A 16,633-nucleotide genomic window follows, 5' to 3' on the forward strand; every position below is an offset into this window, starting at 1 on the left:
TTAAGCCAGTGACTTACCACACAAGAATAGAAAGAGAATCCTAAGGCAAGTTATTTTTTATAAATTTTCAGTATTAGTTATTTGTACAGTCACAGGATCAGTTTTAGCTTATTACAGTTAGGAATTTTAAGCTTATGTTAAATACTGCATACATACAGAATGTAATACAGTTTGCCATGCGTAGGAAAATAGTGCCAGAATGCTGACCTCCAGGGCTGCCATCATGATCTGAGGGTATACATGGCAATAGAAAAGCCTAAAACTTCTTAATACTTCCTTTCCCAAGCCAAGTTCCATCTTGATTTCTGTGTATTATCCTACTCAGAACTAGTGTCTCCTCTTTCTCAACAATTGCGGTACTCCATTGTATGCCATCATCTCCCTCCCTCCTGCCCAGTGAAGTTGAAAAATACATTACTATAGCCTCTCCACAGGCTTAAAGAAACAGACTTTTCAAGCATTAGTTTTAAGTGCATTCTATACTCCAAAACCAATTTATGCTCATTATAAAAGGGTATATCAGATGGGCCTACTGCTTCAATATTTGACAGGGAGTAGAGCCATAATGATTTTTACCATAACGTGACTTAGAGTAGGATTTTAGAATTGAGCTGTTACGCAAGATCAGCCCATTACAAAACTCCTCCTCACTCAATAGCCCTGGAGATCAATCTAATGCACATACTGAAAATGACTTGTACTTAGGGATTTTAATAAACCACCTATTAGTGTATTAATTTTCAAGAGTTAACTATACATAAACGATATGTTCCAAGTTATGTGCAATAGATCTGTTTAACAGATTTATTCTTGTTTGCAAACACGCACAAAGAATTTTCTGTCTTCTATTCAAGCAGAAGAGTTACAATGGTGCTTTTGCTACTAACTATGGTACGCATTTTGGGGTTATATACCATTCCGATTCACATGCCTCCTTTAAGTCAGGAATGCTCTTCGGTGCTGCCACTGAAAGATCTGCTCCGGACGTGATTTCTCAGTTGCTCTATGAGCTCTGGATTCTGCTGCTGTATTTGTTGTGCAAACTGCTGCCCCCTGTGTTGAACAGTAAAATCAAGTGAAAAAAAATGACAAGCAGCATCTGTAAGAAAACCAGACATCCCAATACAACTGAAAGGTGTATTATATGAAAGTTAAGACTGAAAGTAACTTGCTGTATAGTCTTAATCAAGGTACTTTGACTTTATCTAGTAAAAGTCTCTCCAAACAGGATTATCATTAGATCTTAATTTTCATTCTTTAGGACTATTACTCCTACTTGATGTCATGGAGGAGAAAGTAAAAACTAAAATTCAGCAATCAATCTGCTCCAGTGATGTGCTACCTTCTTTTTGTGAGGTTGTTTAAGATAACTACTCTTGAGGTGCAACCTTGCATTAGTTTTTCCAAAAATGCAGTGTGCAGCTGCCAATGTGTACTTGTGAGCAGGACTTCATTAGTAGAAAGTAAGCATACAGTTACACCTTTTATGTCTTATATGACTGAAGTAATGACAGATTCATCTCTGTAACAGCTCTAGCTTAAGAGTTAAATTAATAGGTGACATTAATTTTATATAAAATATAAGCTTAACACTCGTTTACTAGAAAAAGCAAGTAAAACGCTACTTCATGAATAGCCTGGCGTGGCTTATATCTAACTTTTTCATTTTTGTCCTGAACGGGCAAAACTTAAAAATACTTTGAAATAGGCTAGAATAAAGTAAACCTGTATGCACTTTAAAATGTCTTGCTATATAAGCAAATGGCATTTTTGTGCAGACTCATCCAGATGGATTTTTGTTATACTATAAAAGCCTTGGGTCCTGGTTTTTGTGAAAGCCACTCATCATACCGAGTTCCCTGAAGCCTTCCTAGTCTAAACAGAAGGATGCAAGTGCAGCACTTGTTGCAACCTATACTAAGTAAATCTGTAGCTTTTCAAACTAATGTCTTGGGTATCAGGTAGTAGATTTATCAACACAATTTGAAAGCACGCGTAGGAGTACTTCAGGATTTAAGGGAGCATTTTTAGTAAGTGGCATTTAGAAAGTAAACAGTGTAGGAGAAGCAGAAAGTGAAACTGAGCATACGGTTCAGTCATTCCAATTGATGGAAACATATAAAGCAAACAAAAAGATAGTGGAAATTAAATCCTTATGTTCCCAGTTTTAATAATAATCAGACATACAATAGCAACAGGCCACAGTATAATTGGCTTGACGCTATCCCTTTTAAACAGATGTTACACAATGGTGCTTTTACAAACATGACAGCCAAAACCTATACAGTTCTTACTTACGCATGGATCAGGCTGGACAAATCCGACAGGCCACCAACACCTGCAGCAGGGCCACCAATGGCATTCGACATCATCCCCGACATCCTGGAACAGTTAGCACAGTGTTGGCATTGGGGTATGCCCCAGGGACCCTTAGAGTAAACAATAAACCACAGTTCTTGTTTTAATTGCTCGGAGGAAATAAGCTGCGAGAGGAGGAAACTGCAGTAGCTTATTTAGAGTAAGCAAAAATAAAATTAATTTTTATCCACCTTAATTCAAAGCCCTAAAAACATTCATTTTAATGGTACTCTGTTTTAAATACTTACAGTTGTTGAACTTGAGGATTCTGCATTAAGCTTGCTGCCTAGAATAGACAACATAAAGCTGAAATTGTAACACATTTACTACTTACGTATCACTGAGAAAAATAAGGGAAAAAAAAAAACAATCAAGAAACACGCTGTATTCTGTGTTCCATTATAAAATTAAGCGAAGTTTATATACATGGAGATGTACAGTCCCCAGCAAAAATAATCATTACAGGAATGTGTTTCAAAGACATAAAGCCAAGAAAATCTGTTAAACTAGATAAAAATAGTTGTTACAGATTCAGACATAAAAATACATCAAGATGACATTAAATATAAAAAGCCTGTACCAGAAAATGGGGGGAAAAAATAATTAAGAATTCCAAGGACAAAAATTTGCTGTTGTTTTTTGGAGAAAGGTCTGTATTGTCTTTCTGTATTTTGTTGATTCTCAGCCTGGATAAATCAGTTTTGCAGTGACTGTTACTACTGGGTATAACTTGTTAAGATTACAGCCACAAAATACTGCAGAATAAACCAGAGTGTGAAGTTTTTTCAGAGCCTGGTTTTATGGTAACAAATCTTCTCTGATAATTGTGGTAAGCATGAGATTATTTAAATTTCTCATTCATGAGATACCTCAAAAATTATATTGTGTTTACCACAGTGTAAGGGTGTATATGGACAGATACTATAAACCAGGTGATATTTCAAAGTTAGTAACATAATTCCTCCAGAAATCAATGTTTGTATGAATACAAGACCAACAGGCACAATGCAGTATCTCTTATTAAACAAACTGCAAAACCCAAATATACACAATATTAATTTTATTGATCAATATCTTTATATATGTAATCTATCTCAAAAGTAAACAGTCTTCTTGAGCTTAGAGTTGGATATAAAATGCCAACTACAGGTCAATTCTACGGGTAGTACAGGATTTTTTTTTTTTCTTCCATCAGCAATAATCTGATATAAGTTAGGGGCCCCCAGAAAGGACGCTAGAAATAACTTTATCAAGGTCAGACAGTGAAGTTTGTTTTTTTTCCTTAAAAACAAAAACTACATCACACAAAAATAATTCCTTCATTCCTGGGTGCATGCCCTGTGTTCTATTCACTTGACCAGGCATCTTCTGGAAATTATGTAAAAAAAATCCTTTCCCCATAGTTAACTCCATATTGAAGAGTACATCTTTGACTCTATAAACAGATGCAGATTGCCTGAGTAGTTCATGTGGCTGTTCAAGTGGTACACAGAATTCCAGTGCCATTTAACCACTCATGCCATTGGAGAACTTGCTCACTTCTTCCTTGCCTACCACCCATATTAGTTGGACCACTCTATCGGGCTACATGTATTGATCTCTCTTGCATGCAGTGCACTTCCATACAGAAGCATGGTTGACATGTCCTGTCCTAATGAAAGTACCAGAGGGGCAGTAACTACTTGGGAACAAAACCACAATTAGCTATTGTACTAGAAGGAATGCACTATATATTGTTTATATTTGTTGTTTGCACATTGCATGAAGTTTTGCACACTTAATTATCAGGGATAAATTGAAAGTGTAAGAATAGAAAGGTCTCTTGGGCACAGTTAGTTCAGTCTTCAATCTGAATCAACTGCTATTCACTTAAGAGGTGATTTCTTTGTATTTATTGTTAACCGCTATATGGAGAATAGCAAAGAAATTTTCATCATGCTGTTGACCAGTGTTTTACTATGATGCCATCTATAACAGCATAGCTAATCTATGCACACTGTTGTTCATAAGCATGACAGAATCAATTGGAAATAAGACAGGTGTTACAGGAGATTTATGCTTCACTTCTTGTTTTGAGCATAGGATTACTTAAAAAGTTTAAATGCAGTATAATGAAACCACTGCCATTATAATAAGCATTAGAATTGCTTGTGTTATTAAAAAGAGTTGTTCTTAAAATTTCAGTTTTAAAAACAATATAAAGCTTGAAATATACTCACCATACTAATGAACGCAGGATTGTTTATCAAGCTTGCCATGTCAAAACTCAGTCCAGTTCCAGTCTACAAACAAATTGCAACTGAAGGTAAGTTTACCTACAAAATACCCCTTAAAACTATTGTAAATAAATAGATACAGAGCTAACTTACAGGACTGGACATATCTCTTAGTTTCTGTTCTGCTATTTTCAAATTTGATTTATAAGAGTCATTCTCTGGATCAAGATCCAGTGCTTTTTGGTAACTGGTAACTGCTTCTTCATATTTATTCACTGAGGTCAGAGCCAACCTAATGTGAAATAAAGAAATCCTGGGTAGAACATAAATGACCATCAAAAGATAATGATACATTTTCTGTTCTCAAACAGTATCTCACAATTAATTTTTAGCTTGAGCACTAAGTTATGCAAGTTTTGCTATTGCGCTACTACTGCTTAGTGTAACAAGCACTTGCTTTTGCAGTAGGGATAATCTTTTAGGAACTCGTATTGTCTGTTCCATATATATGCAAGTTTAAAAACTCCTTGGGCATCATGAAGTGATTCAGTGATACATGGGTAAGTAGGGCAAAGATAGTCTTAACATGAGTTTTGCAGCTTCAAGAAACCAAACACTAGAACCACAAGTTTCAGCATAATAGATTTTTGTCTTGGAATGAGTTCAAGGTTCTCCTTTCAAATCTTCTAACTTCAGTAGCTTGACAAAGGGGTTACAGAATACCAATAACATCTGCAAGATGCTGTAAGAAACCCTTGTATCAGAGAAGTCTGCTTAATGTTTTGAAAAAGAACCATGCCTGGCAGCTCAGGAGAGCACAGGACAGATCTACCATTTTTGAAACAGTATTTGTTTTCAAATTCAGTTAGCTACTACATTTAAAACATCACCTTTCCATCTGGTCCATCTGACTGCAGTTTCTATTATGCCTTCTGTATTTTCAGTTTATACTGATGACAAAACTAAACTGATCTTTTCCACATTTTGTGGAAGATCTGTGATCCCACATTCAGCTATTCAGTACTCCAGTTCCTCCCCGGTATGTGCTGAGCTGCACAGACTGTGTTGATTGATAAGCCTCTGCTAATGCCCACTAACAGACGTTTGTCTTTTATCTCAGGCCAGAGAGCTTGGTGTGTTAGAGTCACAGCCATCACACTCAGTGATGAACTCACTAACAGCATGAATCTCCAGGAGCTTCCAGTAATGCTTCTGGAGGAACATGAAATATTAATGTTTTCTTTCTTAACACAGTTACTCCCATAAAAAACATTCTCCCTTTTGGCCCATTTACTTGCCAAAAGTATCTGACCAGACAAGAAATGGAATCTGGTATTTCTGTGATGCAATCGTGGGGTTTTTTTACAGAGAAAATATGTAAAATTCTGCTTCTTGGAACACAGTTCCAGTCAAAACCAGCAGGCAAGAGTTTCTTTCCTCACAGTTCCTACCCAGACAAGTGCTCTCTCAGGGTCATGCTGGCAGTATCACTTTAACTGTCTACATGGCTCCTGTGTCTGCATATTTCTGTGGCAGTTCTGCATCTTTCTGTAACTTAGAGAGCTTCTGCCAAATCCTGAGAAAAACTAACATGCTTGCATAATTCAGTAATGCATTATGTTATGCATTCTCTGCATTATTATAATGCAGAGAAAACAGCTTTCTCATAAGGAGTTTTTGTTGAGGTGGTTTCTGCACTTATTTTTGTTTTTCAGTTACTACTAAACGAGCACTGTTTCATCATTAAGCTTATGCCAGATGTATTATTTTATCCATCTGCTGATGGATACAAGCAGTGGCTTTTAGCTCTGAATGTACCCTCTACCTAAACAACTGGACAATTTAAAAAAAAAAAAAAAAAAAGGAAAAAAAAAGAGAAGCTTGATTGCGTAAGAATGATCCCACTTAACACTGTTTATCAAAAGGCACCCCAAATTTACACCCCAAACTCTAAAATACCCTCCAATTTCCAATTAAATCAGCTGTACCATCCTTCCATCTCACTGAAACCAGGGGATCTCAGGCTGTGCTATATGAAGAAACAACCTAAAGAATTAAATAGGACAGAACCAATGCAACAGTCCCTAAAATTTCAAAGTGAATTAATCATCTCCAGACAGGCTACCTTTGCTTTAGTAAAATAAACTGTGTTGTGGAAAGGTTTCAAGTGATAGAACTCCATCATCTTTGATATTAAATAAATGACCGCTGGCATGGTTTGTCCCAGGCCAACAAGCATTATCCCAGACAATTTGGGGGCATGGTTCAGAATTTAACACAGGCCAATGCAATTTAGCAATAGGCAGTTTGGATGAGGCTACTCCATGCTGCAAACTAGACTTATTAATAACATGGACACAGGCCATTTTGTGCCAGCTGACCCAATGCACAATCTCAAGCAATGTTCAATTTACTAGCATAAATACAACCTCAAAAGCCTTATGCAGCATTCAGCCAACACCCACAGCATGTCTGATTATTGAAAATGCAAAGCTACACATTTTGGAAGAATAGCCCTTCACTCAAATAGATATCCCATTCAGAACATTCCTGAAATTTTTCCAGACAGCACTTAATCAGACCCACCACCTGAAGAGGCTATACTGTTAATCTCTCAGACATGACTGAGAAAAACTACCAGAGGGACATAGCTTAGCCTTGCTAAAATACTGGCTTCCAAAGAACTACTGAACAGAAAAATTAAGCCTCTATTCTCCCAGCTTCAGGATTCTTTTCTCTTAACAGCATCATTAACAGATTCACAATTCCAACTGCAGATTTTGATTACTCATAACTAGGTAGGAGGTGCAAAAAACACATTATGACTTTCTAAACTAAATTTGCAAAGTTGATAAATTGAAAGAAGAATAATTCCAAACTGATGAAATCTGATATGAAAATGCTGAGACCAACGACATACGTAAAACTTAAAGCTGGTATCCTGATAGGGTCATCTTCAGAAAATTGCTGCACTTTCAGAACAAGTATGTCAGCTAAGTAAAACAACCCAGCTCCACTTATTTCAGAATATTATGGTGATTTACACTTGAGTCTTCAGTGTTCATTCAGATTTGTATTAGCTTACCCCATTCTCCCATATGCTTTGCTGTACTTTGGATCTATTGCTATGGCACTCTCACAATCCTTTATTGCTTCATTGTAGTTGTTGAGCTTACTTTGAGCAGCAGCCCTAACAGGAAGATGAGAGGGAAAGGAGAAAGCTTTGTCAAAAAAGCAATAAAGTTAAAAAACCCAAGCTTGGATATTGACATGTCCATGACCAACTTCCGACTTCTTTAATCTTACCTACTTTTCATTCACTTTTTAGGTAATACCTCAGCTTTCCTCAACTAAGTGGGATAAGCATATGTTCCAAATTAAGTATGTGTTTAAGTTCATTATGAGACTAAGGCTTTGGAGAACACACACTCACCTTTGAGAACACAAAGGGCAAATAATTCTGAGGAACTGGTTTAGATCCAGTATATGACTATGCACAAAATACATCATAAAACCTATTACAAGAAGTGAAACTCTCAAGTAGTATTTTACATAAAATCATTGCTCAAGCAGAAGTATTTTACACAATTGGCATTTTCCAGCAAGAAAACTGCCATTCAAAAGAATGTTGTGATTCTTCCCTGCTCAATTTTTTAACAAGAAAAAAGGACATTGGAACAGATTAGTAAGCAAAACTTTCCCAGTTTGAAAGGTCTCAAAACATTCTTATTTGTTCTTCCTTGATAGTATAGGTACATATATTCTACTAGAGTAGAAATGACAGTTATTGCCATTTCATAAAGCATTCTTCTTGTTTATTAGGAATGCTAGCTGCTACAATCATCACTATATTCAATCCTGTCTCCTGTGATAACCTCCAAGTTTCATTTTTGACTTTGATTAAAATCTCTTCTGAATGGGACTACTTTTGTATTTTAAATATTTAGGCTACTTAATGGTTGTCCAACTCCACAGATGCCAGTGGATAAAATTTGGGGACAATGCCTAGTTTCTCATGTTTGAACAGAAAATGTTTCTTCCATGTTTACAAAAAATTTATACATCTAGTTTAAACTTGAAGGGCATCTCAGCTCTTTTTCTTGCTGCTGTGCATAAAAAGCAATACTGTTGAAGGCATATGTCTCCACTGCTCCCAAACTAGCTGAAGAAAGGTAAGAATAAGGCCTAAATTTATTCAACTAACTGCATCACCCACGAAACTCTAAGCCTGTCCTCTTTTAAGTAACTTCATACACTACTGTAGTTACTGAAATCAAGATTTATTTTTGTCCTCACAGATGTGCTATGTGATGATGTAACACATGGTGAAGTATTTTTTCTCTTATCAATTACATATTTGGTGCTTAAGTCCATTTTGAGGAAACTTCCCGTGATTTTGGGGGTCTTTTGAATCTGGTCTTCTCTTTCCATTTTATACCTAAGATCACTTACATGATCAGTTTTCTCAAGCAAAATAGATGATATACACTTTGAACTGCATCTTAAAGATGTAAAATACTAGTAAACTGCTCATTTCCTTTCTTCTTATGCTTGCCATGAAACACTGAATCTTTCACTTGTATTTATCAGGCACTTAACACTGAAGTAATGGAAGCACAACTCCAAAAATAGAAAAATCCTCTGGGTACAGTGCCATAAGGCCAGACTGACAGCACTCAACTGGTAACTGACAGCACTGGCAACTGGCAGCACTTCTGGTAACATAGGCACTGAAGACACTAGAAGCAGAGTGGCTCTAAGGAGAGGCTAATTCCATTAGGGTTCATAGGCTGTGATGCCTTTGCTCTTATGCTGGTCTTCTGGGCAGTATACTGAAAAACCATACTTCTGCTACTGCACTTCCAGACTTCACCTGCAACCATGTCACTATGTCTTCACTATGCTGAAGAACAGATTATACAATGAAACAACAACCTTGATGTTTTTTAGCAGCTCATGCATAAAACTGGTGAGTATTTATACAATGCTTGAAATCTCCAGAATTGATATTGATAACCCACATTGATAATATTCTTTCCCAGGGGAAGTCAATATTAGGTGAGATACAGCATCGGAGTCAACAGAACACCAGAAAAAAAAGTTCTGATTACTCTCAACAGACTGGATATCACAGCCTATGTTATGATTTAATATAGACAGCCTAACTCACAAAAACCTAAGCCTAAGTGTTAACAGTAATTTTAAAGCCCATATTACACCTTTAACTGATACAGACATGCTGAATGAGCTCGGTTTTACTTGAGATCTTTTTACAAAATTAACATGATAACATTCTGGGGTATTCTACCCTCATGTTGTCTTGATCTACTTCATAAATATGTCTTTAAAATAATGTTAATGAACTTAAGCAATGAAAAGAGTATGGTTTTTTTTTTTTACCTGTTGCAATAATAGACTGCATTTTTTGGATCCAATTCTATAGCCCTAGTATAACAATCCACGGCAGCACCATAATTTTCTTCTTTCATATGATTATTACCTGAAATAAATTATAAAAAGCTTTTAAGTAGTTAAAAGAAACCATGCTATGTATGAAAGAAATAGAGCAGCCACATTATAGCACCTACATAAGGAAGTTATGAATACAGTTTTTTGAAATACATTTTTTTAAGTAGAATTGGCATGGAATAATGCAAATAAAACCATCTACTATGTCTGTAAAGCTTACTATGTGTATTGTAGTCCACCACATAAACCTTCCCCTTCTTACCTTGCTATTTTATACTTTCCAGCTAGTTTATGCTGTTAAGCAAAGATCACTTTTGAGAAGTGTAACTGTAATTGCGGTTCCACTCTAACACAGACTCATCAGTCTTAACTATCTTTTCAAGCCTCATAATCCAATAGGCTACATGTTAACTCCTTTTTGGTCTCATTTTCTCACATGTCCCAACAACTTGCTTGTAACTATCCATCTAACATGAACAATGAAACAAAAGCAAAACTAAGCACTGTTTTTGGCACTAAATATTGTAATGCCACATAATTTACTCATTAAGATAAAGAAAAATATGTATAGCACAGGAAATCTAAAATGATTCAGAAGTAACATTTCTCACCAACAAAGCTCAGAATTTCTACTCTATAACAAAGTTCGTATTTCATATCTTTCAAGTCCAGTGAAAAAAAAAATTAAAATACATTACTTTTCTGTGTAAAGAAAATTCTGGAGTAAGACCTTTCAAAACAAAAGATAGATATTTTACACATTCTTTCCTCCTCACCAGAGTGCAGACCTGGTAGTTTCTTTCTTTCCTGATGACAGAGTAGTAGAGAAAAAGTCCTAATTCAGAGCGCCCAAGTTTAAGATTGTCCCTGCTCCTAAGACTATGGATCTTTGGCCTACTAGGTTCTGTAGAAGCCTTATGTTCCCAGAAATGTCAAGAATTTGTCAGGAAAATTACGGACTTCTACAGATTCCCTTGTATTTTGGCAAAATATTCCCAATCTCTCCCAAAATAAGCAAGAGAAGAAATGGGTCCACAGGTTACTACAGCTGTAGGTAACCGCATAAGCAAAGGCTGGAAAAGCTCAGTCATTGCAACAGCTTGACTGACAGAAAGCAGAGGACTGTGCAGCAGGCAGTCTCATGCCTGTACTAAATGAAAACAACTATACTTGCATTTATTTGTGGACATGGAGAGCTTAATAAGCAAAACCAGATTTAAGTAACTAAGTATCATTAAGGTAGTACAAAATCACCTCTTCCTAATAGTACTATTTTAGACTAATTATAGTCAGTGATCCCTGCCACTAAGAAGGCAAACTAAAACTGTAATTGTGTTTATACCTTCAAAATACACACATATTTTGAATATACACAAACTGATACCTAACCATATCTGTCTCAGTTCCAGAGGCTCACCATCTGCACATCTTCCCTTTGATCTAAGGTAAAAGTCTGTACACTAAATTCTGTTGTCAGATAAAAGACTTGCAAGTTAGCTGCGCTCAATGAGATTGCAGTAGTTAACACTCCTCTAAAACAAAACTGCCATTAACGACTATCAAAGTGGGAATTTCTGACACTGCTCTGAACGAAAGATGACCTGGGGTGCAGGGTAAGTTGGAGCTAGTATTAACAGGTACCTTTCTTGCTCTCTCTCCAGCTTAAAATTAACTCAGGGAAAATAGATAAATAGCTAGACCTATTCTTTCTGCTTAGACTAAGCAATTCAGGACAAAAGGAAAAGCAACTGTAATACTTTATTTCAATGCCAGACAAAAATTCTGAAGACAAAAAACCCCACAAATGGTTATACTTTTCAATGTGTGTCTATAATGAAAATACTACCTATTGTTATAATTTATACTGTGGTAATACTCATATATTTCAAGGATCAAGCCACTGTTACACTATCCAAACCTGCACATAATCCATGCACTTACATAGCTTATATTAAGCTAAAGTGTCAAGTGATATACAAGGGTAGACAAATAAATTATTTACTAGCCTGGAGGGTAGAGTACTTCCTAGTTTTATAATAACCAAGGAAGAAAACCCAGGTATCTGATTCTGTTTTGACATTCATTAGCCAGTTTCTACTGAGAGCAGACGATAAGCAGTGGGGTGGATGCAAAAGGTGAGGAAAGTTATTCCATTTGTAAGAACATACAGACAGAAATAAGGAAATGACAGAGTTATAGAATTACAGTATTACAGAAGATATGGGTCAAATGGACTTTCTCAAGTTATCTAATTTATCTCCCTAACTCAAGGCAGAGAATAGTCATAACTAAAAAGCATCATAGTGGTGATTGATAACACATGTGTGAAAGTGAGGAGGATTAATATGACAGAGCAACAGGACAGGAAGTTTTAATTTTATTATGAGAAATTAAACAAAGGCATTTCAAGCTGTTCCAAAATGCTTACTAATGCCCCTGATAGCAGACACTTTAAATGGCCCTTTGTCAAAGTTGAGACTGTTTCCATTTTTTCAGTAGAGATATGGAATTGCTTTAGTAACACCACATGAAGACTAATACATTGCATGCATTAATTTAATTTCCTCAGTCTATTTCACAAACCCCTGTGGGCTGACAGATAACAAGACACAAGTCTTTTAAACCCAGTATTTAAACCCAGTATTGCTACAACACCCACACCTGGGAAGTGCTGACTATCCCTACAGTCCAATAACCGTATTGAGTCTTCCAGGTACTCTTCACTTCCACGAGCTGGCAGTGACAGCAAAATGAAAAGCCCGCATGTACAGCAGGTATGTTACAACTTAAAAACTTCTCTTCACTTCTGACCTAACCTTGTTTGAGCTCTTATCCTTACAATTCAAGAGCTAATGAACAACTTCACCAATTAGGAAAACCTACTTTCAGAGCCAGTAATGAACTGCATTCATGACTACAGATGGCCAGTTTTAAGACAAGACAGACATGGGACACATTCTCAAAAACACTAGAACTTTTTCCACATCATTATCCTGAAATTTTTGAGAGGATTAAATCTGCCTTGCAATTAGACACTTAGGTATTTTTCCTACAAAACTCAAATATCTGAAAATACAACAGGTCAAAAAAAAGTGATTTATAAAGCATCAATCCACCTGGTAACAATTCACATCTGTTATCAATGCTACATGCCTTTTCCCCAACCCCACTTCTTTTTTGGGGGAAATTAAATGGATTCACTCTTGGGCAGCATTAGTGAAGACTTCTGTGCTACAGCTGCTTTTCCTTACATAACAGCAGTAACATTTAATCAAAAGGGAAAACAAACAATTGGCTTTTCTGCAATTTTTACAGAGTGCACAGATTATTTCATATATGTGAAATACTAACCCTAGTAAGTTCACAAGTACTTTTCCACTGGCTTCAGCTGGGTCAGCTTTCTACCTATGTTTTCATATTCAGCTAGCACATAATCCTTGACATCACACAGCCTTTTCAATATAAAATAGAAATGTATAGCAATTCCACAGACAAACAGAGAAATCTGTAATACACCAGACAATAACTACGCATTCTTTAGAGTGTCTCCTACTCTGGAATGTTGCCCAGGACTTTACGTGTTACCCTTTAACTTTTAAGCAACCTCCTGAGCAAGGGAGAGAATAGATTGTATTTCTTAAACCCCAGGTGGAGCAATTCACTTAACCCTCTTACAACATAACAATCACCACCAAGAATATAAGCTTAAGGCTTTTTACAGCCCAGCTGCTATACTGTAATTACTCATGGTGACCCAAAAATCTTATAAAAAGAATAAAATGTTTATTCCTATGTTTATTACAAACCTTCATCCTTCAGTTGATCAGCCTTTTCAACATCCTCTGGTAAAGAATCTGAGAGACGCAGCATGTCATTCTGTAAGCAAACAAACCAAGACTTTTTTAATTAAAATATTTCCCCTGATTTTATTAAAAAACTGCTTTCATCCTGGGCAGCACTGTATAAACAAGCAACCAGATTTTCTGTAGTGCACAGGAAGTATGAAAGAACTAAACATCACCAAAACGTCCGTGGAAGAGAAAGACAGCTTGCTTTCTGCTACTAAAAAACCCTTATGGCTCACTACACACTTCAAGGACATCAAGGGACAGAGAACTGGTATGTCTCTACAGTCTTGGTTTTTTTACTTTCGACTCTTTTTGCTAACCTGGTGGTTCCTATGGTTCCTGTACTGGGGATCCTAGACAGCACGTATTATTAGTAAACATTTGTTTCAAAGTTCCCATTTTAAGGGTGGTGTTCATGGAGATGTTTTTAAAATCGAACAACTAAACTATTTCCAGATGGGAGTAGAAGAATCAGCAAACTGCCAATGACCTCAAACATACTGCAGACATTTCTCTCTGGGAACTGCAAAATGCTTAACTGAAGGGCAAAATCCTTCAACTAAGAATGAGACATTCACTGTTCAGTAACTTTCTACATGGAATTGTCCTTGTCTAGCTGAAATTAACTCCTCCCACTGCCCCAAAAGCTTCTCATTCTGCTAACTTGTATGGAAATTTCACTTTTTTGTGTTTTCCTTCAGTTTCCACTTAATATTGACCTATGCAGCACTTCAAGGCTGTGTATAGAGTATGAAATCTTAGCACATATTGGCAGAGTAACTCTAGAATCTAATGAAATGCTTACCTTATGAAAAGAATTTGTGAACATTTCTATCAAATGCTGTGGAGGTGCAAGATGAGTATCTTCCAGGTTAATCTTAAACACAGTCTCCAGACACTGAATTGCAACTTACAAGAGAAAAAAAAAAAAAAAAAAAAAAAATCACCAGTTTCTCAATAGAAGTATAATATCACTAATTCATTTATAAACCATAAAATGGTTTGGATTGGGAGGAACCATAAAGACCATCTGGTTCCAACCTCTCTGACTTGAGCAGAGACACATTCCACTAGAGCACGTTGCTCCTCGCCCCATCCAACCTGACCTGAACACTGCTAGGGACGGAGCAGCCACAACTTCTCTGGGCAACTTGTGCCAGTGTCTCACCACCCTCACAGTGAGAATTTTTTCCTAACATCTTATCTAAATCCACCCTCTTTAAAGCCATTCCCCTTTGTCCTATCACTACATGTCCTTGTAAAAAGTCCCTCTCCAGATTTCTTGATGTGATTCACTTCCTTATTCAGCTAGTAAAGGCAACTCTTTGAAACTTCTCATAAAATAAAGGGAAGCTACCTGATCCCCAAAGAATTGGCTTGCTGAAAAATAGTACAAGCTATAAAGAATCCATACATATTTCGGCCATTATTCTTGAACCAGAATTCTTTTATTTCAATCTTATTGAAATTTCAATTTGTTTCAATTTATTTTTATTTCAATTCCTCTATTTAAATTCTTTCAATCATTTAATGACTTTTTTAAAAAACCCAAACATAAACTATGAGGATTTAACAAAAGCACCACAATTTATAATATAATTATGCATGTGTCACATACCCAACCTCAAAACACCACAATTGCCATATACTGCATGGCATAACAGTTGAAAAAAAAAGGGCTCATATTTACTGTAAAGAATAAACGCAAAATATTTATTAGTCTTAGCTTTTCCTAGAACAAAATATATTTATTTGAAGACACTGTTTATTAAAAAAATGGTTCATTAATCACAAGCCACTATCCTATTTGAAAATATATCTGCAGTATCCTTCCACATGTTCTGTTGTTTAAGGATTAAATGGCCTTCCCAAACCTGCAATAATGCAAATACACTTACAATAATCAACTTTAAAAAAGCAGAGCCAAATACCTAACTGAAGTTTTAAATATGCTTACATATTTTAAGGTAAAAGGTCAATGCCAATTACTATATACAATTTTCTGTGTGTGTGTATATGTATTCTGTGATTACAGGCCACCTGATCAGGAGGAATCTGTGGATGAAGTGCTCTACAGACAGATAGGAGCAGCCTCACGCTCACAGGCCCTTGGCCTCATGAGGGACTTCAACCATCCTGATACCTGTTGGAGGGACAGGACAGCCCGGCACAAGCAATCCAGGAGGTTCCTTGATTGTGTGGAAGACAACTTCCTCTTCCAAGTAATAGAGGAACCAACAAGGAGAGGTGCCATGCTTGACCTCGTGCTCACCAACAGGGAGGGGCTGGTGGGGAATGTGACGCTCCAGGTCAGCCTTGGCTGTAGCGACCATGAGATGGTCAAGTTTGAGATCCTCAGGACAGTGAGAAAGGCATGCAGCAAGTTCACTGCCCTGGACTTCAAGAGAGCACACTTTGGCCTCTTCAGGAACCTGCTTAGTAAGGTTCCATGGGATATAGTCCTAGAGGACAGGGGGGCCCAAGACTGCTGGTTGATATTCAAGGATCACTTGCTACATGCTCAGGAGTGTTGTGTCCTGACTACAACAAAGTGCGGCAGGAGGGCCAGGACACCTCCATGGATGGATAAGGAGCTGCTGAGGAAACTTAGAGGGGAAAAAAGCAGTTTATAGAAGACGGAAGCAAGGACAGGCAGCCTAGGAAGAATACAGGAATGTTGTCCGGGAAGCCAGGGACCAGGTTAGGAAAGCTAAGGCCCAGTTAGAATTAAATCTGGCAAGG

At 36.8% G+C, this 16,633-nt stretch overlaps 1 protein-coding gene across 1 annotated transcript; it reads right to left on the reverse strand.

Annotated features, from left to right (window-relative positions):
- Positions 1-558: 558 nt before the first annotated feature.
- Positions 559-14,800, reverse strand: SGTB (small glutamine-rich tetratricopeptide repeat (TPR)-containing, beta; the record flags this gene model as incomplete). Its single annotated transcript, XM_010018641.1, has 9 exons — positions 559-1,053; positions 2,299-2,382; positions 2,607-2,644; positions 4,578-4,640; positions 4,728-4,866; positions 7,660-7,764; positions 9,975-10,074; positions 13,850-13,919; positions 14,697-14,800. Coding segments are annotated over 9 exons (815 nt in total), but the record flags the coding sequence as incomplete, so codon positions are not given.
- Positions 14,801-16,633: the final 1,833 nt, after the last annotated feature.

This window comes from Nestor notabilis, unplaced genomic scaffold (assembly GCF_000696875.1).
Source record: "Nestor notabilis isolate BGI_N333 unplaced genomic scaffold, ASM69687v1 scaffold15517, whole genome shotgun sequence".
Lineage (NCBI taxonomy): Eukaryota > Metazoa > Chordata > Aves > Psittaciformes > Psittacidae > Nestor > Nestor notabilis.